Here is a 25,115-nt window from a genome sequence, read left to right on the forward strand (position 1 = left end):
TCTCTCCCCCCTCTCTCTCTCTCTCCCTACCCTTTCCCTCTCCTCATCTCTCTGTCTGTCTCTCTCTCCATCTTATTCTCTCTCTCTCCCACTCTGTTTGTCTGTCTGTCTCTCTCTCTATATCTCTCTGTTACTCTCTCATTCTCTCATTCTCTCTGTCTCTCCCACTCTTCATCTCTCTTGACCTCTTTCTCTGAACAGAAAATGGTGGAAACACGAGATGGAGGGAGGGAGGGGGGAGGGGGAGAGTTGCTTTCCCCATTTCAGGACAACTGACCTCACTGGGGCAGACTGAAGAACCTGGTCAGCCGACCGAAGCCTAGAGCCAGCAGATGTAGGAGTGAGCAGGTCATCGTCTGAGGTGATGGAGCAAATGTCAGGGGCAGGACCATTGTTGCCAGAGGTGAGGGCTCTCAATACTTCCTTCTGACAAATACAGAGACATTCAGCCCATCAAACCCATGCCAGCTCACAGTAAACCTCAATCACCCCGCGCCCACTGAGTTTCCCTGGAACCTCTTCTCCCCGTATTCCCCGGGTTTTCATAGTCTTCAGGCGATTTGCTGTGGCCAGTGAATCGTGGGGCTGGACGTTGAATACAACCAGGTTTGGGACTTGTGAGCCTATCGATGGTGGTGAGGAGGTTGGGGTTTTCCAGGGCAGGGGGTTAGGACTGGGGGCTGAACTTGGGGGAAAAGTGTCTAGCACCACATGAAATACCTCTGGGGAAAGGAGTCTGTGGGGCAGGTTGCGATAAGGCCTGAATTCACATCAACTAACAAGTCTTGTGATCAGAAACGGCAGAGGAACTCGGGCATTGAAATAGATTTTTAAAAGATTAGCTTTATTTGTCACACTTACGTCGGGCGATTGAAATACAAAGAGAAATGTGTCGTTTGCAGTGTGCTGGGGCAGCCCGCAAGAGTCGCCACACACTCCAGCAGCAACGTAGTGTTGAGACTGTGAACGAAGCAACTGGAGGGACACCGAAGTTGGTGATATGGAGTCTTTATTCAGCACAACGAGGAGGCATCATTCTCGAGATACTCTCTGTAGACGCTCACAAACCCACAGGTACAGTACATCACACTTTTATATCCTTAAGGTCAAAGGTTAGAGTAGCTGATACAATACAATAGTTACAATGGCAGAGTTTCCTTCAATACAATGCTTCCTTTGATTTACATATCTACAGTGACGGACACCTCTGAATGTCGAAACATCTTTGTAATTCACACGTAGTCTAAAAGCTTCTGGGGGCAGAAATCCCAGGCACCTAAAGTTAATGTTGTCAGGGCTGTCTCTAAGTACACAAATACAGTTGGCACACAAAAGTGATTGATTGCCTACACCTGTGATCGTGTTTGATAGGCTACAAGACAACATCCATCTGGTCTACACACACAAAATGCAGGAGGAACTCTGCAGGCCAGGCAGCATCTATGGAAAAGAGTACAGTCAACGTTTCGAGCCGAGACCCTTTGGCAGGACTGGAGGGAAAGCTGAGGAGTAGATTTGAAAAGCGGGGGGAGGAGCACCAGTGGGAGGCGATGGGTGGGCATGGAGGTAACATGAGAGAGGGACAAGGGGGTGGGAGATGGTAAAGGGGGGAGGGTGGAGGCATTACTGGAAGTTCAAGAAATTGATGTTCATACCAGCAGGAATATAAGGTGTTGTTCCTCCAGCCTAAGTGTGGCCTCATCACGACAGTGGAGGAGGCCATGATGGACATATCAGAACGGGAATGGGAAGTGGTATTAAAATGAGTGGCCTCTGGGAGATCCCGCTTGTTGTGGCGGATGGAACTTAGATGCTCAGCAAGGTTGTCTCCTAATCTATGTTGGATCTCGCTGATATACAAGAGGCCACACCGGGAGCACCGAATATGGTATATGACCCCCAAAAGTCTCTCAGGGAAGGACTCACCTCACCTGGAAGGACTGTTTGGGGCCTCGAATGGTAGTGAGGGAGGAGGTGTAGAGGCGGGCGAAGTACTTGTTTCGCTTGCAAGGATAAGTGCCAGGAGGGAGATCAGTGGGGGGGGGGACAAATGGACAAGGGAGACACGTAGGGAGCGATCCCTGAGGAAAGTGGAAAGTGGGGGTGGGATCCGATTGGAGGTGGGTGAAGTTTCAGAGAATTATGTGCTGGACGCAGAGGCTGGTGGGGTAGACGGTAAGGACAAGAGGAACCCTATCCCTAGTAGCATGGCGGGAGGATGGGGTGAGGGCAGACGTGCATGAAATGGAAGAGATGTGGTTGAGGGCTGTGTCGATGGTGGAGGAAGGGAAGCCCCTTTCTTTGAGGGGGACATCTTCGTTCTAGAATGAAAAGCCTCATCCTGAGGGCAGATGCGATGGAGACGGAGGAATTGAGAGAAGAGGGTGGCGTTTTTACAAGTAGCAGGGTGGGATGAGGTGTAGTCCAGGTAGCTGTGGTTACCTGTCCTTCCCTTCCCTTTCTCGATCTCACTGCCTCTATCTCTGGAGGCAGCTTATGCACCGATGGAAAAAAAACGCAGACTTTCTCTTGTTTGTGATCCACCCGGTCTGCCAGCTTGAACTCAAGTCACAATGGTGCAAATAACTTGGCCATGTTGCCTGGTTTCATGCAGGTCAATTCACACAACCCCATTGCTTTGACAATTGGCCTGTGTGTACAGTATGCAATGTCTTAGCTGGGTCTACCTGGGCAACAATGCCTAATGTTGAAAGACAGGAAACACCTGAAGACCCCGGGTTACGTCACTGATGATCAATGTTCCCTCTAATTTTTAGTAATCAGTGTGCGCAAAAATCTTATCTTGTGCAAATCTTTTTCCTGTGACAAAAGTATGTGTGCACTGAATGCACACGTGGCACAGTTTATGTAGGTTTACAAAATATTTGACATAAAAACTGCACAGAATAACAGCAAAATAACATACATATTTAAGTCACTCAGTTATTTTTTCTCTCTCCTGTCTTTGGCATTTACCCATTCTTTGTAAACTCTATCTAGACTAATAGAACTGCCATCCAATTGATAGCTTTTGATTCTCATTAACATATCCAACTGACATTCACCTAAAGGGTCTCTCAGCATGTCTTTGAGTTGATTCATTAGGCTAATACCTCGCTCACAGTCCGCACTAGATGCGAGAAAGGTTCCCCCAATGTCCATCAACTGTGCAAGGTCGCAAAACTGTTCATTTTGAAGTACAAATGCCACCATTTGAGCAAAGTTTGAAATCAGTTTGGATTTAATTTTTTCTTGCATGGAAAATTTGAAATCATTAAACTGTCTAACTATTACAGTATTTTCAGTGAGAAAATCATGATACTTTAGACATAAGGCATTAACTTGTTCATCGCCAAATGTGAAATCACAATCTGCAATTGCGGAGAAATCAAAAGCTGACTATTCTTGTAGCTCAACTTTGACTTCCTCTGGGTTTGATTGTTTTCGCTGTTGCTCATCTGCACTCAACCGTAACATGCGTAGCACTCCTGTAACGGGTAATGACGGGTTCTGTTGCCTGAGCTTTTGTACACCATCCAAATGCAATTTACTTGCCAAATGACGCTTCAAAAAGTCAAGTTTCCAAATATCATCCCATTTCTTTCCACTAGCAAATTCTCCAGCGACTTTCACATCACGATAATACAAACAGATAACTCCAGTTTCAGAATCATACATAAATATTTCTCATAGCTGAACGTTCATGACCTCATGAGCTTTCGGTGTAGCAGTTTCTACTATTTTGTTAAGCCATTCAACTTTAAACAAATTTGCAGTTCTTTTGCGCTTCACGCCCTTCGCTTCTTTTGAATTCAACATAGTGAATCAATATTTTTTCCAATAAAAACTTGATAAGCTATCTACAGGATTTGAAACAGATCTTTGTAAACTTTACGATATGAACACTGTCTGCCAAACCTGGCTGCGGCCGTGATGCAGCTGTACAAACCAGAACAGGAAAGGTGAGGTGACGTAAATTAGTGACGTGCATTGTGGTATTTGAAAAACCGACTAACTAGTTAACGGAAACAGTTAGCTAAAAGATTATTTTCAATAAGTATGTTTGTATAATTATTAATTACTACATTATTTTAGGTAACTAACCTTTTGTGCGCACATTAATTTCCTTTGTTCGCTGGTTGAAAAACGTGTGCGCACCCACACGCGCACAGCTTAGAGGGAACTATGCTGATGATGTGTCCCAGCGCATTTTGAGGTGTATCTCAGCATCGTCAGTCTGTGGAGCAGCCTGTGATTCAGTTTACTGCCTGCAATTTGAAGGCTAATTACGAGTTTCCTGAACTTGATTACACCTACAATACAACTGAAGCCTGGTTCTTGTTTGAATTAATATCTGCTGTAGTCACATAACTCCGCAATACTCCCCTAACACATAGCATGTGCACAACGCTCTGCAGGACAATGCAGAGCGCAATAAAACAGAACCTGTCAAACAACATAAACAGCAGCAGCAAAGCGAACACTGAAACATAGTGCAGTGTGACCACACTAAATGCTGGCCAGTCAGCATCTACTGCCGTTCCTTTCCACGCCTTGGGCAGCACTTTTGCCATTTCGTAGCATTTGACTGTTTATATGAGGTCAAGTTGCTATCTCAACGCTCGACCCAGCAAGGAGCCAGCTGGATTCGAACTTGGGACCATTTGCCTCGAAGTCTGGTGCTGGTGCCACTACCCCACCAGCCGGCTAGGCAGCATCTATGGAAAAGGGTAAACAGTCGATGTTTCGGGTTGAGACCCTTCGTCAGGACTGGTAATGGGTCTGGGTGAGCACACTGAATTGAATTGACTTTACTACTTAAATCTTTCACATACATGAGGAGTAAAAGTCTTTACGTTACATCTCCGTCTGAATATGCAATGTGCAATTTATAGTAATTTGTAATAAATAGTATGCACAACAGGACAGTCAATATAACACAGAAATACAGTTGTATCAGCGTGAGTTAATCAGTCTAATGGCCTGGTGGAAGAAGCTGTCCCGGAGCCTGTTGGTCCTGGCTTTTATGCTGCGGTACCATTTCCCAGATGGTAGCAGCTGGAACAGTTTGTGTTTGGGGTGACTCGGGTCCCCAATGATTCTTCAGGCCCTTTTTACACACCTGTCTTTGTAAATGTCCTGAATAGTGGGAAGTTCACATCTACGGATGCGCTGGGCTGTCCGCACCACTCTCTGCAGAGTCCTACGATTGAGGGAAGTACAGTTCCCATACCAGGCAGTGATGCAGCCAGTCATGATGCTCTCAATTGTGCCCCTGTAGAAAGCTCTTTGGATCTGGGGGTCCACACCAAACTTCTTCAACCGTCTGATGTGAAAGAGGCGCTATTGTGCCTTTTTCACCACACAGCCGGTATGTACAGACCACGTGAGATCCTCGATGATGTTTATGCCGAGGAATTTAAAGCTGTTCACCCCCTCAACCCCAGATCCATTGATGTCAAAAAGGATTAGCCTGTCTCCATTCCTCCTGTAGTCGACAACCAGCTCCTGTTTTTGCAACATTGAGGGAGAGGTTGTTTTCTTGACGCCACTGTGTCAGGGTGACGACTTCTTCTCTGTAGGCTGCCTTATTATTATTTGAGATTAGGCCAATCAATGTAGTATCCTCAGCAAATTTAATTAGCAGATTGGAGCTGTGGGTGGCGACAAAGAGAAAAGGAAGGGGCTTAGGACGCAGCCCAGAGGGGAACTTGTGTTGAGGATCAGAGGGGCAGAGGTGAGGGGGCCCACTCTTACAACCAGCTGGTGATCTGACAGGAAGTCCAGGATCCAGCTGCACAAGGCAGGGTCAGGGCCGAGGTCTCTGAGCTTCCTCTTGAGCCTGGAGAGAATTATGGTTTTGAACACTGAACTGTAGTCCAAGAACAACATTCTCACATAAACATCCTTCTTCTCCAGATGTGTAAGGACAGCCTGTAGAGCTGTGGCTATTGTGTCGTCTGTCGATCGTTTGTGTCAGTAGGCAAACAGTAGGGGGTCCCATGTGGGTGGTAGCAAGCTGCAGATGTGGTCCTTGACCAGCCTGTCAAAGCTTTTGCTTATTATTGAGGTGAGTGCGACAGGACGCCAGTCATTCAGACATGTTACCATGAGTTCTGATGAAGGGTCTCAGGCAGAAACGTCGACTATTTACTCTTTCCTTTTTGCCTGCTGAGTTCCTCCAGCATTTTTCTGAGTTACTTTGATTTCTTGCATCTGCAGATTTTCTCTTGTTTGTGAACTGCATTATTTGCATCAAATCAAATCAGCAAGGATCATGCACAGCAGCCCAGAAGTTCTGCCAGGTTTCTGGTGCCAATGTAGAATGCCCGCGATCTGCTGCCTGACCTGTGTGTGTGTGTTGTAGTGAGTTGCAAAACTTTTCTGGAAGAGGTGCAGTTCAGGAGAGAGAAACAAAATCAGAAAAAGAGACAGGAAAACAATAAATGCCGGAAATATGGGATTACAAAACTGGTATGGCTGGTTATCTGAAACTGTGGAATTTAGCGTTACGGTGTGAATGTGCCCGACTGATACACTTAGAGTCACCAAGATAGTGCCAGTGAACAATGATTTGTCAGGCGACATCTTTCAGAAAGTCAATGGTTTCACTTTGTCCTCTTGCTCTTTTTACCTTAATTGCGTTTCGGAAACTGTTGGAGCCTGTGACTTACAGCCTGGAGTTCAATCGAGGAATCTAGCGCTCTGCTGTCCCCAAGAAAATTCCAGGGCGGGGACTGCGAGCAGAAGTGCGGGGCCGCGATCGACTCCATTTCTCATCGATTGAAGCGTCGAGGAAGATTGAACCATCGAGGCAAACTCGGAGGATGCCCGGTCAGCAGTCACTCTCCACGGGAGGGAAGGCAAGCCGCCAACTGCTTTCCACAAAGGCCTCATCGGGCTGGGGGTCGGGTGGCCGCGGGGTGTCAGATGAAGGCTGTGTCGGCAGTCACTGCCCACAGAAGGACTGAGTTCGAGCTGTCGCTCTCCTCGAGGCTGATGGAGGATGTTTTTGGAATTCCGAGACGTGATTATTGGCGTGGGCTGTAGCTTATATTAGTCTCCTTCAGTTTCTTGTGTTTTCTTTCTTGTTGCCAATTGGCGGGTGGGTGATACGTTAATTTTTGGGCAAGGGGGGGTTGGGGATTTGGGATCCATGTGGGCGATCTGTTGGTTTTTTGCGTGGGAGGGGGTTAGGGGTTGATGTTTTAGCTGCCACTTTCTGGACGGGTGATCTTTGAGGGGGGAAGGGTTTTGTTTTCTTTTTCTTTCTGGTGCGGGGGGTTTGGTGTCTTTTCTTTCAATGATTTCCATGGGTTTTCTGATTTATGGCTATCTGGAGAAGATGAATCTCAGAGTTGTATTTTGCGTACGTACTTTGATAATGAAATGAAACTTTAACTTAAACATATGAGACACAGAAGCAGAATTAGGCCACTCAGCCATCGAGTCTACCCTGCCATTCCATCAAAGCTGATTTATTGTCCCTCTTAAGCCCTTTCTCCTCCTTCCTCTCCGTAACCTCTGACATCCCTACAAATCAAAGACCTATCAACCTCCGCTTTAAATATACAATGACTTGGCCTCCACAACCGTCTGTGGCAATGAATTCTACAGAATCACCACCCTCTGGCTAAAGAAATTCTCCCTCATTTCTGTTCCAAATTGGCGTCTTCCTAAGCCTGTGCCCTCTGGTCCTAGACGCTCCCACTTTTAGATATTTTTCTTTAAGCTTATGATGCAATTCAAGTTCAAAGTTATTGTGGGTACACACAGTAGATATCCAAAAGGGTTTCAGGCCAAAACCCTTCAGCAGGACTGGAGCAAAAAAGGCTGAGGAGTAGATTTAAAAGGCAGGGGCGTAGGGGAGAGAGAAACACCAGGTGATAGGTGAAACCTGGAGGGGGAGGGATGGAGTAAAGTTTAACTTTTCTTCAAATCAAAGACAGGTTTCACCTATCACCTGGTGTTTCTCTCTCCCCTTCCCCTACCTGTTAAATCTACTCCTCAGCCTTTTTGCTCCAGTCCTGGCGACGGGATTTGGCCCGAAACGTCGACTGTACTTTTTTCTATAGACGCGGCCTGACCTGCTGAGTTCCTCCAGCATTTTCTGTGAGTTGCTCGGATTTCTAGCATCTGCAGATTTTCTCTTGTTCGCTCACGGACATTATCGTTTTTCAGCAGAAACAGAGTACATTACAAGAAAAAAATAAATAAAAGGCTAACTTTATTTGTCAGATGTACATCAAAGCATGCAGTGAAATGCATAGGTAGCGCCCAATCAAATCTGCAAGGATTGCGCCGGGCAAGCGTCACCATGCTTCTGGTGCCAACACGGCTTTCACAACGTAGTAACTCTAACCGGTACATCTTTTACAAAGTGGGAGGAAACTGGAGCACGTGGAGGAAACCCACACGGTCTCGGAGAGAATGTACAACTCCTTACGGACGGAAATCGAACCTCCGACGGAGCGATGCACTAACCGCTATCAGTTGAGGACAAGCGTAAGTTAGACTTACCATAACTTACACAACTAAATAAACTTAACAATGTTATTGCAAATTGAGAGAAAAAGAAAGAAATATAGTCTGAGGGAGTGTTAGGGTTTTTCAGGACAGTTTAAGAATCTGCTGGAAGTGAAGTGTGTAGGAGATCAAAGACAAGAAGGTTTGGGTGACGGTGTGATGTGGAATCAGCTTGGAAACTTAGGATCACCTGCCCCTGATGGACACCCACCTTATCGAGTCATGGACTGGGCCATGTTCAAGGACTCATCTGTGAATCTGAATGAACACACCATGGTTGTCGTGGACTTCATTAAAACAGCTGTAGATAAGTCGCCACAAAATCATTCAGCGTCTTCCCCAATCAGAAGCCCTGGGTGAGCCATCAAACCCGCAATCTGCAGAGGGCCAGGTCAGAGGCGTTCAAGTCTGATGACCAAGAAAGTTACAAGAGGTCCAGGTACGATCTCCAGAAAGACGTCTCACGGCAAAGTGGCAATCCGGCCAGACTTGAATCAACGAAGGGTGCTCGACTGTTGTGGCAGGGCTTGAATACTATCACCTCTTGTAAAGTTAGATCAAGCTACATAGAAGACAGCAGGGCTTTGCTTCCAGATGAGCTCAATGTGTTCTATACTCACTTTGATGGAGGAACCATCACAAACTCCCTCAGCCCTCGATGATCTTATGATTTCAGCCCCTGAGGCCAATGTGTGAGCAGCCTTCAGGAGGGTGAACCCACGAGAAGCATCCGGCCCAGACAAGGTACCTGGCCAAGTACTAAAGACCTATGCTGATCAACTGGCTGGAGTGTTCACTGAGATCTTTAACCTGTTCCTTCAGCAGTCTGAGGTACCCACTGCTTCAAGCAGGCATCAATTATACCAGTTCCTATCAGAACAACAGGACCACAGAAGATGTCATCTCACTGGCTCTTCACTCAACCCTGGAACATCTGGACAGCAAAGATGCATACATCAGGATGCTCTTTATTGACTACACCTCAGCATTCAATACCATCAGCCCCTCAAAACTAATCAATAAGCTGCAAAACCTTGGTCTCAATATCTCCTTGTGCTGTTGGATCCTGGATTTCCTCACTTGCAGACCCCAGTCAGTTCAGATTGCCAACACCATCTCCTCCACAATCTCCATCAGCACAGGTCCACCACTAGGCTGTGTGCTTAGCCCCCTGCTCTACTCACTTTATACATATGACTGTGAGGCGAAGTACAACTCCAATGCCATGCTCAAGTTTGCTGATGACACCGCTGTTCTAGGCCAAATCAAAGGTGGTGATGAATCAGCAGAAAGGAGGGAGATCGAAAATCTGGTTGAGTGGTCTCATAGCAAGAACCTCTCACTCAATATCAGCAAGACCAAGGAGCTGATTATTGACTTCAGGAGGAGGAAACCAGAGGTCCATGAGCCAGTCCCCATCAGAGGATCAGATGCAGAGAGGGTCAGCCACTTTAAATTCCTTGGTGTTATCATTTCGGAGGAGCTGTCCCGGGGCCAGCACGTAAGTGCAATTACGAAGAAAGCACAGCAGTGCCTCTACTTCCTTAGAAGTTGGCAAAGATTTTGCATGACATTAAAAACTTTGACAAACTTCTATCGATGTGTAGCGGAGCATATATTGACTGGCTGCACCACAGGCTGGTATGGAAACACCAATGCTCTTGAACAGAAAACCCTACAGAAAGTTGTGGATACAGCCCAGTCCATCATGGGTAAAGCTCTCCCCGCCATTGAGCACATCTCCATGAAATGCTGTTGCAAGAAAGCAGCATCCATCATCAGGGACTCCCACCAACCAGGCCATGCTCTTTTCTCACTGCTGCCATCAGGAAGGAGGTACAGGAGCCTCAGGACTCATACCACCAGGTTCAGGATCAGTTATTACCCCTCAACCATCAGGTTCCTGAACCAAAGGGGATAACTTCACCTGTCATTGGAAATGGTCAAGATGGTCACCACTGAATTCCAGTCAAGATGGCACCAGCGTACAATGCTCCCTCGGTCGACATCTTCCAGATTGCTCACGAAAATGTCTATTTTACTTCTTTCACATCTGCTTTTCACCTTAAATGTGTTTCTGGGACAGTTATAGCCTGCAGTTTACAGTTTAGAGATCAACTGAGTGATCCAGCACTTTGCTGACTCCGAGAAGATTCCGGGAAGCGAGCATGTGCTCAGAGGGCCTTGATGTGAAGTAGCTTTGACACGGGGTACTAGCTGATGTTTGGCTCTATTTCGCTGGTTAAAGTGTCAAGGAAGATTGAGATGTCGAGGCGAATGAGGAAGGCGAGTTAGAGTTCAGCACCGACCGCCTTCCTTTCGATCGCTGCTGGAGAAGGGATCTGTGAGTGGCCTATCGCTGTGTGGCTCACTGTGGCAGGCGAGTAGGCCTCACCACCTCGTGTGGTGTCCCTCTCTTTCGATGAATGTCTGTGATATCGTAGGATGGTATCGTGGTTCTGCATTTATGGATGGACTATTGTGTTTATGGACTGTGGACTTTTTCAGACTTATGGTTTTTATATTCTCCGCTTTTTTAAATCACCTGTTCTTTTTCTGTTTTTTTGTGCGAGGGGAGGTTGTTTGGAGGTTGTTGTTGTGTTAGTTTCTTTGTGTGAGGGAGAGATTGTTTGATTGTTTTTTTTTGGGGGGGTTGATGTTCCTCTTCCATTTTGTGCGGGAGGAGGGGTTTTTGGGGGTTTGATGATCGGGATGCTGCTCTTTTTTGTATGGAGGGCTGGGTTTGATGTTTCTCTCTGAATGACTTTCATGTTCTGTCTTTGTTTTGTGGCTATCTGGAGAAGACAAGTGTCAGAGTTGGATATGGATACATGCTTTGATAATTAATGAACCTTTGAATTGTTTCCACAACCAATGGACTCACTTTCAAGGACTCCTCATCTCATGTTTACTGCTATTATTTCAGAGACTTACTAGCTCTTCCTTCAGTTAGTCCTGACGAAGGGTCTGGGCCTGAAACGTCGACTGCTGCCTGGCCTGCTGCGTTCACCAGCAACTCTGATGTGTGTTGCTTCACTTTCTGTACAACGTATTTACTTTTAAACATTGTTATGCCTTGCGCTGCCGCAAAACAACAAATGTTCGCGCAATACGGTACGTCCATGACAACTGCTCACTGACTACACAGCTGGATAACTTGTACTCTCAGACCCAGTCCTTTGTTGGTGAGGTTGGAACGGCTGCAAGTCAGCCAGGGGCCGCACGGTGGAGGTGTTGGTGGAGGCTCCCATTGCCATTGTATCTCCCAGCTGGCGGGTGGCGCGTTTGCGCCGGGTTTCGCTTGGCGCAGCACACGCTCCTCGGCCTTGGCGTAGTCCTCCAGGCGGGTGGACGCGGCGACGACTTGGTCACGGTAGGTAGGCCGCGGCAGTGGATCCACGCTCTGGCCCGAAATCGGGGAGAAATTCGGTGGCGGGACCCGGGGACACGACAGGGGTGTGTGGTGCGAGGGCGGAAGGCGAGCCGGCTGCATCCATCGGGCCTGCCGCTCGGGCTCGCCCTGGGAGGCAGCGCGGGAATGGGCCTGGGCCTAAGATGAAGGCTTCGGGCCTTCACCCCGACTTCGCTTCCCCCACCTCCGGCGTGTGGCGTCTACCCGGCCATGCGGATATCTCCGCTCTGCCCCACACGGCGTCCTCCCCCTCCCCACTGGCGGTGTGGAGTCCCCCCCTGACATGGCGGTTCCCCCACACGGCGGTTTCGCCTCCCACACGCCGGCCCCTGTTGTTCAGAGCCGTTGTGAGGATCGCTGCGGTTCGATTTTCGCCGTTTCTCTTGTGTAGATCTCTTCTTACTTCCGCACGGTTTTCTTGTTTCATTATCTCGCTCGTTCTCTCTGCTACAGCCTCATTATTTTTCGCGCGCTCCATTTTTCTATCTTAGCTGCAGCTCTGTCTTCCAAATCTCTCTCTCTCTTTCTCTGCTACAGTCTCTCCTCTTAAATTCAGGGGATTTTGCTTCAAAGACCGGAACAATCTTTTGTGTTTTTCCCCTCCACGTCTATGCTGCACTGCTACCAACTTCTTCGGCACATTTATTGAATATAGTCGCTCTATTCCTTTCTAATACCATTCCTCCGATCTCACTTCTCTTTAACATGATCTCCCATTTTCATTTTGTGTTATGCCTGATACAATAATCTTAGTTCTTTGAATGAATCATTTTTTTTCCCTCTTGCATTTAAGCAATGTCTTGGGTGTTGATGTGTGGGATAATTTGTGTTCATCTTTTAGTGCTGAAAAATATATCATCCATCTCATTGTGTTAGGGACTGAAGTCGCAGTACTGTTACTCAGTTGTTTTTCTTGATTTTTATTTCCTGAATGCCCTGTCTAAAGTGGTTTCCCATTTCCCCTCCCATTAGTTTTATTATTTTCCCTTTTTTAAAATTTTTACACAATTTGTCTTTTGCTTGTCAGTCTTTGTTTATATATAGTTTTTCCCTCATAAATTATTTTCTTTATTTTCCTGTGGGTGCCTGAAGCTAGATTAAATTTTGAGTAGTTAATTTGATTTTGACTTTATTCATGCAGTTAGCTACCACATTGCTAACTGAACATCCATTTCTGGCCTAAAGTTTCTGACTTCCTGATTTGCCAAACTCCTTCTCACTTCATCTCTTAGCTGGGTTATTGTGACTCCTTCAGCTGCACGGGTTCATTTCTCTCTCAGCAATAACGGGGATTGGTTTGGCAAATGTTTTAACATTGTCCTTCCATCCAAGATCAGCAAAGATGCTCCAAGCCTTTTCCCTTGGCAGAGAAGATTAGGACAATACAATGTAGGCCCTTCAGCCCACAATGGTGTGCTGGCTCTTTAGCCTAATCCAAGATCAATTGAGCCCTTCCCTCCGTGTGCCTATAAGAGTTTCTGAAATGTCCCAAATGTATCTGTCTCTACCACCACCTTCGGCATGGTGTTCCACACACCCTCCACACTGTACAGAACTTGCATCTGATACCCTCCCCATACTTTTCCTCCAATCACCTTAAGTTATGCCCCTTCATATTAGCCCTTCCCGGCCTGGAGAAAAGCCTCTTGACTGTCCAGTTGATATACACCTCTCTTCATCTTGTACATCTTATTCAGGTCGCCTCTCATTCTCCTCTCCAGAGAAAAGCCCTAGCTCGCTCAGTCAAAGGAGATTCCTGTGGCTGCCTGTAAGACAAATGTCAAGGTTGTACACACAGTACATGCACTTTGATAATAAGTGTACTCACTAACTATATGAGTGTGATAGGTTTTGCCTGTAAAGCGAATCTGGACACTTTAAGACTATGATGTGATTTTCTTCTGTCTCACATGGTAGGTTCAAGGCAGATTCCACTTTTCCAAGCCAGAGGAGTTTCTCTAGTATTTTCTAATTCCCCTGTTGGAATAGCAAGGTGTCTGGGATATCCCTCAGTCTGAAGGTCTGTAATAGAAACATAGAAAATAGGTGCAGGAGTAGGCCATTCAGCCCTTCGACCCTGCACCGCCATTTATTATGATCATGGCTGATCATCCAACTCAGAACCCCGCCCCAGCCTTCCCTCCATACCCCCTGATCCCCGTAGCTACAAGGGCCATATCTAACTCCCTCTGTAATGTCGGTGGTAGGTCCAGCACATGTCACTGGAACAAAAACTGATAGCGGTGGGGTCAGTAAACCGTGCAAAGGTTATTATTTTGATCTTCCTAACCAGAACGAATCCAGGCAATTAGCATCAGAGGCCAAGGCACAAAGTTGGAGTGTGGTGCTGAGTCTTTTATTATGTAGGAGACTTCTGATTGTCACCAAAGACTTGACAAATTTTTATAGATGCGCAGTGACTAGTGCATCATGGCCCAGTGTGGGAACACCAATGATCAAGAATGGAAAAGCTGACAAAAAGTAGTGAATAAAGGTCAGTCCGTCACAGGCAAAGCCCTCCTCACCACCGAGCACATCGACATGGAGCGCTGCCACAAGAAGGCAGCATCCGCCATCCAGGCCCTGCACTCTTGTTGCTGCTGCCACTGGGCAGCAGGGGCAGGAGCCTTCAGTCCAATCCCACGGGTTCAGGAACAGTTATTACCCTACACTCATCACACTCTGAACTGATTCCACAAACTACAGACTCACCTTCAAGGGCTCAACAACTGTCCTTGTTATTATTAATTTACCCTTATTATTTGTATTTGCACAGGTTGTCCTCTTGCGCATTGGTTGTCACTTTTCATTGATTCTGCTGTATTTCTTTGTTCTACTGAAAATGCCCGCAAGAAAATGAATCTCATGGTATATGATGACGTTCACTGTACATACTTTGATAATAAATTGACTTTAAGACATCTCACTGGATAGAAACATGTTTCGACAGTCACTTCCTGATTGACTTAGTGAACGTGGAGCAAACTGCAATCCAGATTCTAAACCATCAACTGTCTGTAATTCCATCTTTTTCTCAGGTGCGTTTCAGTTGAGTCAGACTCTGCCTTCCGAGGAATAACACGTTCGTCTTGGTGAGAAGTGCAGACAAGACCAATGTGGGGCAATCAGTTTCAGTCCTCGAAGGGAGGTGTGTATTTCATCCTGCATTGTATGGCTTGTGTTTATTTAGGGTGATTATTTGCAAAGATCGTTGATAAGAATGACTATCAAAAACTTAATTGCCATTGCAACATTCACCATACAATAAGTGTTCACAGCTCCCATCACCATTTCTGGCTCCTCCCTTTGTTTTCCTACAAGCCCTTCAGTTCCTCCTTCACCCCTCTCCACCCACCCCGTACCTTTCCCCCTTCATCCCTCCCACACCCCATAACTTGGGCCCCTAGCCCAAGCATCATCCTCAGCATCACTTCTTGCCTCCATCCAAGCACTACACCCACCCTCACTCCTCACTCCCCTCTCCCCTGAGGGGTGTGTCATATGTAATTAGAGTTGTAGCACAGAAACCATTCGGCCCTCATCTGACTCATCCTTCCAAGCATTTCTCATAATTGTCCAAATGCCATTTAACTGTTGTACCTGCTTCAGCCAAAGAGTTAAAGGTTATTTGTCACGTGTACATCAAAACATCGAAGCACACTGTGAATGTTGTTTTGTGCCAGCCTAGCGTGCCCACAACTCATGAACGCTGATTCGTGCATCTTTGAAATGTGGGAGGAACTGGAGCACCCGCAGGAAACCCTCATAGTCACGGGGGTGGGGGGGGGGTGTTAACGTACAAACTCCTTACAGACCACAGTTGAAGTCGAACCCCAGTCTGACAGTGGATGCTGTAAAGCGTTTCTCTGCAAACTACGCATCTCTGGCAGCTGTATCGGTGTAGGTATCATCCTGTTTCCCCATTCTCATGACATGGTTGACTGCCAGGGCATGGTTCCAGCAGTTAGACAGGACAGCTAGCAAACATTGTGATGTCGGTCAGCCTGCGGTGACCGGGTACCCTGGGTGCATTGTGGATTTGTGATGTCGGTCAGCCTGCGGTGACCGGGTACCGTGGGGGCATTGTGGATGCAAGCTATTCAGTAAGAGCTTCACCACCGATTGGTGAAGCTGCAGCTGCTGAAGTGACATTGCCCAGTACCAGATGTATGAGGCATGGTGCTGCCCACCGTTCCCACTGCTACCAGCTTAAAGCCCTGTGAAATAACTGAACTACAACTGAAGCCTGTGTTCTTGTTGTAGGCTCCCATGGAGGCCAGCAGCAGTCGCTGCTTGGACCTGGACCACAATCCATACAGCAGGCACTGCTACAGGTAACTGCGCTGGTCTAGGATGCCACATTATGAAGTTTGTGCTGATGTGCGGAGGGGGGTGGGGGCCTACGCATGCGCGTTATTTGCTGCTGGTTTATCATCGTCACGGGTTAACATTGGCAATGGTAGTCATGTGGGGTCGGCACAGTCGGTTTTAATCAGTAGAGTTAATGTTTGGGGGGTGTGGAGAGCATAATTACTTGGTTATATTAATTCAGCCAGGGGCAGATTTTGTTGAAGGATTGCTTCTGATGGGTTACCAGTGCAGATTCACGTGAGAGGGGTTGTTATAGAATATAGAATAATACAGGCCCTTCTGCCTATAATGTGCCGACCTTTTAACCTACTCCCAACATCTATCTACAAACTTTGTACTAAACCCTCCATTTTTCTGTCATCCATGTGCCTAGCTAAGAAGTTCTTAAATGTCCATAATGTATCTGCCTCTACCATCACCCCGGTGGCAAGTTCCACACACCCAGCACTCTCTGTGTTAACAAAAAACTAACTAACATCTTTCTGTCCGATTACCTAAAAATGATGCCCCCCTATGTATTAGCCTTTTCCATTCTGGGAAAAAATGCTGCCTGGCTGCCTGACCTATGTCTGTTTATCATCTTGTACTCCTTTATCAAGTTACCTCTCATCATCTTACTCCAAAGAAAAAAGCCCCAGCTCACTCAGCCTATCCTCATAAGGCATGCACTCTAATCCAAGCAGCATCCTGGTAAATCTCTGCACCCTCTGTAAAGCTTCCACATCCTTTCTATAATGAGGGCAGGTGGGAGGGTCAGGGTTTATAATGCCGGTCACTTGGTAAGTGGGTGTCAGTGAATGGAGAGACTGACAAGGTTGTGGGCTGTCATGTTTGGGTGATATTAAAGGAGGTTATATGTTTTCTGACTGAATTTGTATAAGTATTTGTGAGCCAGCTTAAGAATCTGTGAAGCTCATCAGCCTGTGGAATTGGTATCCTGCTGCATAATAAAAATGACTGTTTACATTGGAGCCTGATGCCCTGGAGGAGAGATACTTGCTTTATAACTGGAGGCATTCCACGGTTCTACTCTTCATTCATGGTTTGCAAACTAGCCATGTGCCCTTTCCCTTTTGAGCTTTGTATTCGAGGTGAGAGATGCTGGTTTTGGGGAGTAGAATTCCTTCCATTTCAAGTGCTCAGTTTCAACATCAGACCCTTTACAATGCTCCTAAGCCTGTCCCTCCCACCGTCCCACCATCCCACCATCCCCGGGGTCTGGAACAGGGTTCTCCCTGATACTGTCTTGGTCCAGTTCCGGTTGGTTTGGTCTGGCCATGATTTTCTCTGGTACTTTGTTTTCTCTTCAGTAATTCATCAGCCATATGGCTCACCGCACTGATTGCTGTATCTGTTCCTGTTAGATCTAACGGCTTGACTTGTCTTTCTCTTTCAGCCTTCTGATGGGGTACCCAGTTGCCTGTTTTCTCATTGACTTGCCTTGAAACTTTCCATAGTTCTACGTGTCATGAATTCCCCATAGGCGAGTCAGGTCAGAGCAGAACTGACACCCTGCTGTCAGGTAGCTTTTAATGTGTAAAGTAAAGCAGGAACAATTAGCAGACTTGTGTTTAGCTGTCACACCACCTGCCTTCCCTGCCCTTGCATCGTTCTGTTACAGCTCTGCTGAAGTCCTGACTCACGCTGTCTTCAGGTGAAACCATTCCAGTGGTCTGTTAGAAGCTCTTCAAAAACTACTTTCCATAGAAAACCTGCCATGTTCTTGCTCTCTTTCTCAAAACTGCCTCAACCCTCTCACTGCCCCAAACCCTCAACTCTTGCCTCTCACACCGGCAAGGATTGTGTTTAAAAAGCCTTTGCTTTCTCTGTGACTGCCTGCATTCGTACAACTCTCTTTGATCTGCGTGTTACTCAGATATTGGGCCCTTGTCTGATCCCTGCCCCATCCCTTTCCGTCAGTTTTGGTGCCTCTACTTTCAGTTAGGTAGAGCTCTGGAATCGCATCCCTAATGTCTCTTAAGAAACCTTTGCTACTGAAGGCATTCTGTAGGTATTTCTAGATGTCATGAGCAGCCTCGAGTTTTCAGACTGGAAATTGGCAAGCCATTTGTGCACAGCAAGATGCTGCAAATGACTATTAGCTGATTAAGGAGTCAATCCTGATTATTGTGGTGTTCTTCTTTAGCTCATCACCCCTTCTGGGGCATAGGCAGCCAACAGCTGCTTGCCAGTGTCCTTTATCCTGTGCCAGTCTCGCAGGTTGTCCCTGGGTGTAGGCCATCTTCCAAGATCCTTCCTCTCACAGCTTGTCGGCATTTCTATAGCTCTGGCTTTGAAACGGGATGGGGTTGCTCAACTCTCCTTTCACAGTCAGGCTTGCGACCATCCTTGGCAAAGTTATTAATCATGTTGTTGGTTGATGAATGTATGTTGGTCTGTACTCTCTCCCAGAGAGGGAGAGAACGCATGGAGTCTCGGTTTAACATCTCATTGAGAAAGCAGAGCTTGTTGCCTGTGGAACGGTGTTGTGGAGTGTTCATCCACCTGGACAGTCAGCAGATAGGCCTTCAGAGTTCCCTGCCTGCGGAACGGTGTGGAGTTCATTTACCTGGACAGTCAGCAGATAGGCCTTCAGAGTTCCCTGCCTGTGGAACGGTGTGGAGTTCATTTACCTGGACTTTCAGCAGTTTCATAAATGATGTCAGTCTTGATTCCATTTTGCCACTTGGACTTGATAAACTGTTGCCTTTTATCAGCTGTTAGTTACCTTTAGTAATTTGAGACGTGCCATTTGATGCTAATAACAGCATTGTTGGAATGGTGTATTGGGTGTATGTGTCACCCGTGGTGTTCCGCATTAATCATAAACAAAGGTGAACAATAAGCAGGGATGTCAGTTGAGAGCGATCAGACTTGTTTGAGGTTAGTTCCCCTTGCTTACAGCGATCAGGTGGTTGGCCAGCAAACTTCAGCTGAAGGGCGAGTCTGGAAGGGTAGTGAGTCTGCCCTTTAAGGAGTTCTGCCAAAAGATTGTTGCCCCTGTTTGAATGATAATGACGTCGGTTCTGTTGCTATTGGCAGGACCACCAGCAGGCAGGCCATTCGCAGAGGCAGCAAGTGTTTACAGGAGAGATCACAAGTCTCCACGAATACTTTGGGTTCATTGATGAGGAAGTGTTGTTCCATCTGAAGTAAGTGGTGCTTGAACCAGTAGTGAGTGTAGTATTGGAAGCTCCTCTTATTAGCTTCCATTTTACTCCCAAAATGGCCACTGGGCCGCTCAGATCCCGGTTGCTCTGAGCTCGATTACAAGATTGTGTAACAGGGGACTTCAGTGTCTTTTGATTAAGGAGAGGGTTTTCTGCGAGATCCCGTGGTTGATCTCTAAAAGAGCACTGTCCAGAGAGCTTTCAGCTCAGTTGTCACAGATGTTCAACAGTCTGTCAAAATGTGCTGTTTTAAGCTCAAGTAAGGATAGTCACTCACAGGAACTGTCAAAAATAGTTAAGCAGTTCTTCTTGAATGTGTGTGACTTCACCTACAATGCAATTAGGACTGAGGTCCTCAATGCCAGTGGGCAGTGTGTCCAGTGGGATAGTGCCTCATAATCATGGGACTTTGCCCTGAGTGGTCTGTGAGCCCGGCCCACTTTAGGGCGTCCCTCTCACTGGGAGGCTCTACGTTGCACCGGCAGCAGTGGACAATATGTGATTTGTGCGTGTGTTTGTATTGCAGTGTGGTGAAGGGTCGGATACCCCAGGTTGGGGAGCGAGTGCTGGTGAAGGCGGTGTTCAACCCCAATCACTCAGTGAAATGGAGCGCACTCAAAGTCCAGGTGCAGCCCACTCAGGTACAGGCTTTAGCTGAGTGAAAAAGAAATACTGACAGGCCCTGGTTGCCAGCTTATGGTGTTAGTTTTGTCGAGGAATTCAATAAGATTTAGCCAGTCCACTACTACTAACCCTTCTTTTCCCCCTACATATCAATCTTTAGGCCCTGCATCTATCATCTATTCTCGAATCCTGTTTCTTCCCTTCTCTCTAGATTCCCGTCTGCCACAGAACCCATACCCCTGTCCTTCCAGTTTCTGGGGTGTCTTCCAGATGCCACATGGGCCGTTCTGTTTCTGACCCCTCGTTCCTCTTGTAGCAACACCTGGTTCAGTTCTGGCATTTTATGATAATCAGTGTTGATACTGAGACCGGGACTGAAAGAAGATAGGATAGTTCGGTGGTCAGTACATCGATTGCTCCTTGGACCCATCCCATCAGCTGTACACTTGAGGTATTGGTAGGTTCTAGTGTCATGGATATAGTGACTGTCAATGGGTGTGTGGAACTAGGGATGGGGGTGATTGGAAATTAGCTTTACCTGATAACACATGTACAACGAAACATGGTGAAATGCATCAACGATCAACACCCCCGAGGATGTGCTGGGGCAGCCCACAAGTGTCACCATGCTTCCAGCACTAACATAGAATGACCTTCCCACAACATACTAACCCTTGCGTCTCTAGAATGAGGGAGGAAACTGGAGCAACTGGAGGAAACACACGGGGTTACGTGAAGACCGTGCAAACTCCTTATGGACAGCAGCAGAATTAAACCCTGATCGCTGATGTGCTAGTTCAATGGCCCTCAACCACCTTCTGCTCCTGGCCCACTTGTGACTTTCATTTACCATTGTGTACAGTGATGCATGGTCAAAAAAGAGCAGAGATAACGATTGGCGTGTCACACTCTCACATGCACGACGCCCGCATGCAAACACACACCCCCCTTTTGCTCTTTCATTTGCATCATCTAGCATCTTTTCCCATTGATTTCATTAAGGATTCCAATTAGATTATGTGTATTCATTTCTTTTATTTATATATCTTAGTAATATTTCATCAAAACAGTAAACTTCTGGCCGGTTCAGAAACTCCAGTGGCCCTCTGTTACTTGTGGCCCCTGCAAAACCTGGCGTGGCCTCCCGGGGGGGGGGGGGGGGGGCGGGCGCGGCGCAGTCTGTTAATTTTGTCTTTGCTTTGCAGGTTTGATTAAAGCTGAAGGACACTCTCTTCCCCTCTCACGTATCACTAGAGGCCATCATCCCACATACCCCACCCTTCCTTCCCGCTCTCACCACCACCATCACCGACTTCCTCCCCCACCCTAACCACCTGCGAGCAAGGTTTAAGTGATATGTCACTGTTCGCCCTGTGTCACTAGCCCAGTATAAGTGACTGAGATTCCAGAAGGCAGCTGACCCCGGTAGGTGACTGGGTCTGTACAGGCTGGCGAACCCTTGTGTCAACTGCTTTTATTCCTGCTTTTCTTTGCAGAATCCATCGCACATGATGTCTGGACAGAAGCAAGGCATCCTTGGAGCTAAACCCCAGCCGCAGCCTCTGCTCCAAGCTCCACGCATTCCTTCCTTGTTGTCCTCGCAGCCACTTCTTTCTCAGCTCCCTCACAAACGTGAGTATCGGTCGCTCAAGGACAATAGATCACAGAGGTTTATCAGCAGCCGTAAGGTGGCTCTGAAGCACCTACCAGCTGACACCTATTCTAATTTCACCGCCGACTAGACTGATGTCCCTTTCTCATTCGTGCCATCACTTTCTGCCCTCTATCATATTTACATCACTGTGTTATAGCTCAGTGGTCTAGATTGGTGTGCTAATCCAGGCCACCTATTCTGTATTTTATCGCCACAGAACTCTGATGAAGATGTTCGATATAAACCAATGTTATAGAAGAAAATAATATTTCATTTCTGCAGTCCTGATCTGTTTCTGCCCCTTGTGTAGTTTGCATCATGAAAGGTTGTCGTGCTTTTTTAACAGCTTCTCTCTTTTCCCCCCTCTCCCTCTCTGTATTTTGTCGCTGCTCAACCTCATCCCTTTACCACCATCTCTTCCCCGCTGTTCCCACCTCTCCCACTCTCCTCCGCAACCTCCTTCTACTCCCCTTCCCCTTTATTCTCTCTCTTCCCTCTTCGCCTCACTGACTCTGTCCCCTTTCCCCATTGCACCAACTCTCTGTCGCTGCCCCTTTGTTCCTCTCATCTCCTCACCTCCCTCGCCAGCTGGTCTGCTGCAGCCTTTGGTTCACCTGGGACCACATGCCCAGCTTGGCCGCAGGCTGGATTTGGGATTGCGGTCAATGGGCAGGAATGGTCGAATGGACATGGGTCGGAGAGGCGACAGGAGGTAAATGCGCTTTAATTCTTGCAAGTTTGGAAAGAACTAGTGGGGATGATGGTCGTCTTACTGGGGTTTTATTTGGGGATGTTGCCTCAAGCTGAGACAAGGTATCCCAGCTTTGGGCATCCTTAAAGACTATCAGTCAAATTCCATCCAATTGCTTTGGATTTGGGGCGCTACAGTAGCAGAGTTCAATCCCAGTGTCCATGGTAAGAGGTGTATTTCCTCCCCATGGAATGCTTGGTTTTCCTCGGGTACTCTGGCTTCCTCGGGACAGTCCAAAGGTTGGTTAATTGGTCATTGTAAATTGTCCTGTGATTGGGTTGGGGTTAAATCGGAGTCGTTGGGGATTGCTGGGGCAGCACTGCTCAAAGGGTCGGAAGGCCCTAATCCACTCTGTATCTCTAAATAAATAAATTTGGGCATTGCATAGCTGAGGGCCCTGCCTGTGGACACCTCATGAGGTATCAGGCCTTGTAGTGATCAGTCCCAAAGTGTGCACTGAGGCAGCTGCATGCTAGCCATGTGTCAGGGTCTGGGTGCCTCCTAATGCTGAGATTAATCTGGCTCTGAGTATGTTCTCACACTGGGTGTGTGTTGGTGTTCGACTTTCAGTGTGAGCTTACACTCAGAAGTCCAGGACTGCCAGCCCGTATGGGATCAGATTCAGATTCATTTATCACATGTACATAGTTTACAACTAACATATCTGTGGATATGCTGGGGCAGCCCGCAAGTGCCAGCAGCGTGCCCAGAATGCTCAATGTACCCTACTTTTTTCGGGAATGTTGTGGAATTTTTTCTCGTGGTCTGAGTTAACCAATGTCTGTGCTCTTACTTTCTCCCACACAGGGACAATTACAAGCGCATGGGAGGCCAGGGTGGCTCCCATAAACGCTACCAGGATATGGCATCTGGGGAAGGGCCAGCAAAGAAGGCACGCCATTACATTCCCTCGTACAATGTGCAGTACTCCCGCTTCTGCCTGGACAGGTACCGGCCCTTAGAACGCTCATACGTTCATACAACACTCATACGTTCATACAACAGTACTGCATAGCCTCTTTGGCCCAAAATGTTGTGCTGACCTCTTAACTCAGTCAAGGTCAGATTAACCCCTCCCTCCCACATAGCACTCCGTTTTTCATTTCACCATGTCCTGTGTGTCTCTAACATATCTGCCTCTACCACTGCCCCTCGCATTGGGTCCATGCACCCACTCTCATCACTGTTTTGTCTTTAAAGCTTACTTCTGACATCTACCCCCCGCCCCCTTTTTACTTCCCTTCAATCACCTTTTAAATTATGCCCTCCTGTATTAACCATTTCTGCCCTGGGTGAAAGTCACTGGCTGTCTGTTTGATCCATGTTTCTCCACCTCCATCAAGTCACCTCTCATCCTCCTCCACTCCAGCACGCTCAATATATCATGGTGTCCAATGCAGGCAGCATCCTGGTAAATCTCTGCACTCTCCCTAAAGCTACCATTTTCTTTCTATAATGAGGCAATTAAAAATGAACACACTACTTGTAGTCTTTACCATTCCAATAGTGAAGAGGGCGTCCATGTGAACCTTCGATACCCAGTGGCCTGTTGGTTCTGGCACTGGTACAGATCAAGGTTAGTGGCTGATTTTGTCACCATCATACCCACAAGCATTCTTTGGTGCCAGAGCACTGGACTGGCTGCTGCTCACTTAAGATGGTAACTCAAGTGCTACCATTTCTATTTCCTTCTTTACCATGCCTTTTCCTTTTTCATTGTGACATTTATTTCCTAGTTGGCAATGGGGTGGACTGTCCTGTAAACCAACGGTCCCCAACCACCGGGCCGCAAAGCATGTGCTACTGGGCCGTGAGGAAACAATATGAGTCAGCTGCACCTTTCCTCATTCCCTGTCATGCACTGTTGAACTTGAACATAGGGTTTCCAACTGTCCCATATTTGCCGGGACATCCCGTATATTGGGCTAAATTGGTTTGTCCCATACGGGACCGCCCTTGTCCTGTATTTCCTCCCGCTAAGGTAGAGCATTCCTGTGAAACTGTTCGTAAACCGAAATAGCATAAAGCAAATAAGCAATTATCATTAATTTATATGGGAAACATTTTTGAGCATTCCCAGACCCAAAAAATAACCTACCAAATAACTCATAAAACCTAAAATAACACTAACATATAGTAAAAGCAGGAATGATATGATAAATACACAGCCTATATAAAGTAGAGTATTTACAGTGTAGTCGGGAAGGTGAAGGCAAAACCGATTTGTGGGGGGAAAAATAGTTACGTATGCGCATGCACACATCACGTGCACACAGGTGCCTGTGCAAGGCTTCATAGTCATGGTAGTCTTTCCTGGGGTAAAGTGTCCCGGGCTTTGACTGCTACTTTTGTCCCTTATTTGGGAGTGAGAAAGTTGGCAACCCTAACTGTAAAAGACATGTTGAGGTGAGTTTAACCCTACTTGAACCCCCCCCCCCAACGGGGTCAGCCAATCCGCCAGAATATTGTTAATATTAAACTGGTCCGCTGAGCAAAAAAGGTTGGGGACCCCTGCTGTAAACATCAGGAGGGTGATGGAACGTATTGGTCTGGGAATCACTATTGGCATGAGCAAGGGGACCCGGATTCAGTCTGTGAGTCCCCATG

General features: G+C 47.1%; 1 protein-coding gene across 1 annotated transcript in view; it reads left to right on the top strand.

Annotated features, from left to right (window-relative positions):
• Window positions 1–11,758: 11,758 nt before the first annotated feature.
• LOC134350915 (cell division cycle and apoptosis regulator protein 1-like) overlaps window positions 11,759–25,115 on the top strand; it is a 44,133-nt gene continuing 30,776 nt past the window's right edge. The window contains exons 1-6 of the mRNA XM_063056751.1: window positions 11,759–11,899; window positions 14,977–15,086; window positions 16,202–16,272; window positions 21,600–21,735; window positions 22,346–22,469; window positions 23,316–23,456. Coding sequence (XP_062912821.1) covers window positions 15,053–15,086; window positions 16,202–16,272; window positions 21,600–21,735; window positions 22,346–22,469; window positions 23,316–23,456 — 506 coding nt within the window. The 5' untranslated portion in view covers window positions 11,759–11,899; window positions 14,977–15,052. The remainder of the gene's footprint in view (window positions 11,900–14,976; window positions 15,087–16,201; window positions 16,273–21,599; window positions 21,736–22,345; window positions 22,470–23,315; window positions 23,457–25,115) is intronic.

Source organism: Mobula hypostoma, chromosome 8 (assembly GCF_963921235.1).
Source record: "Mobula hypostoma chromosome 8, sMobHyp1.1, whole genome shotgun sequence".
Classification (NCBI taxonomy): domain Eukaryota; kingdom Metazoa; phylum Chordata; class Chondrichthyes; order Myliobatiformes; family Myliobatidae; genus Mobula; species Mobula hypostoma.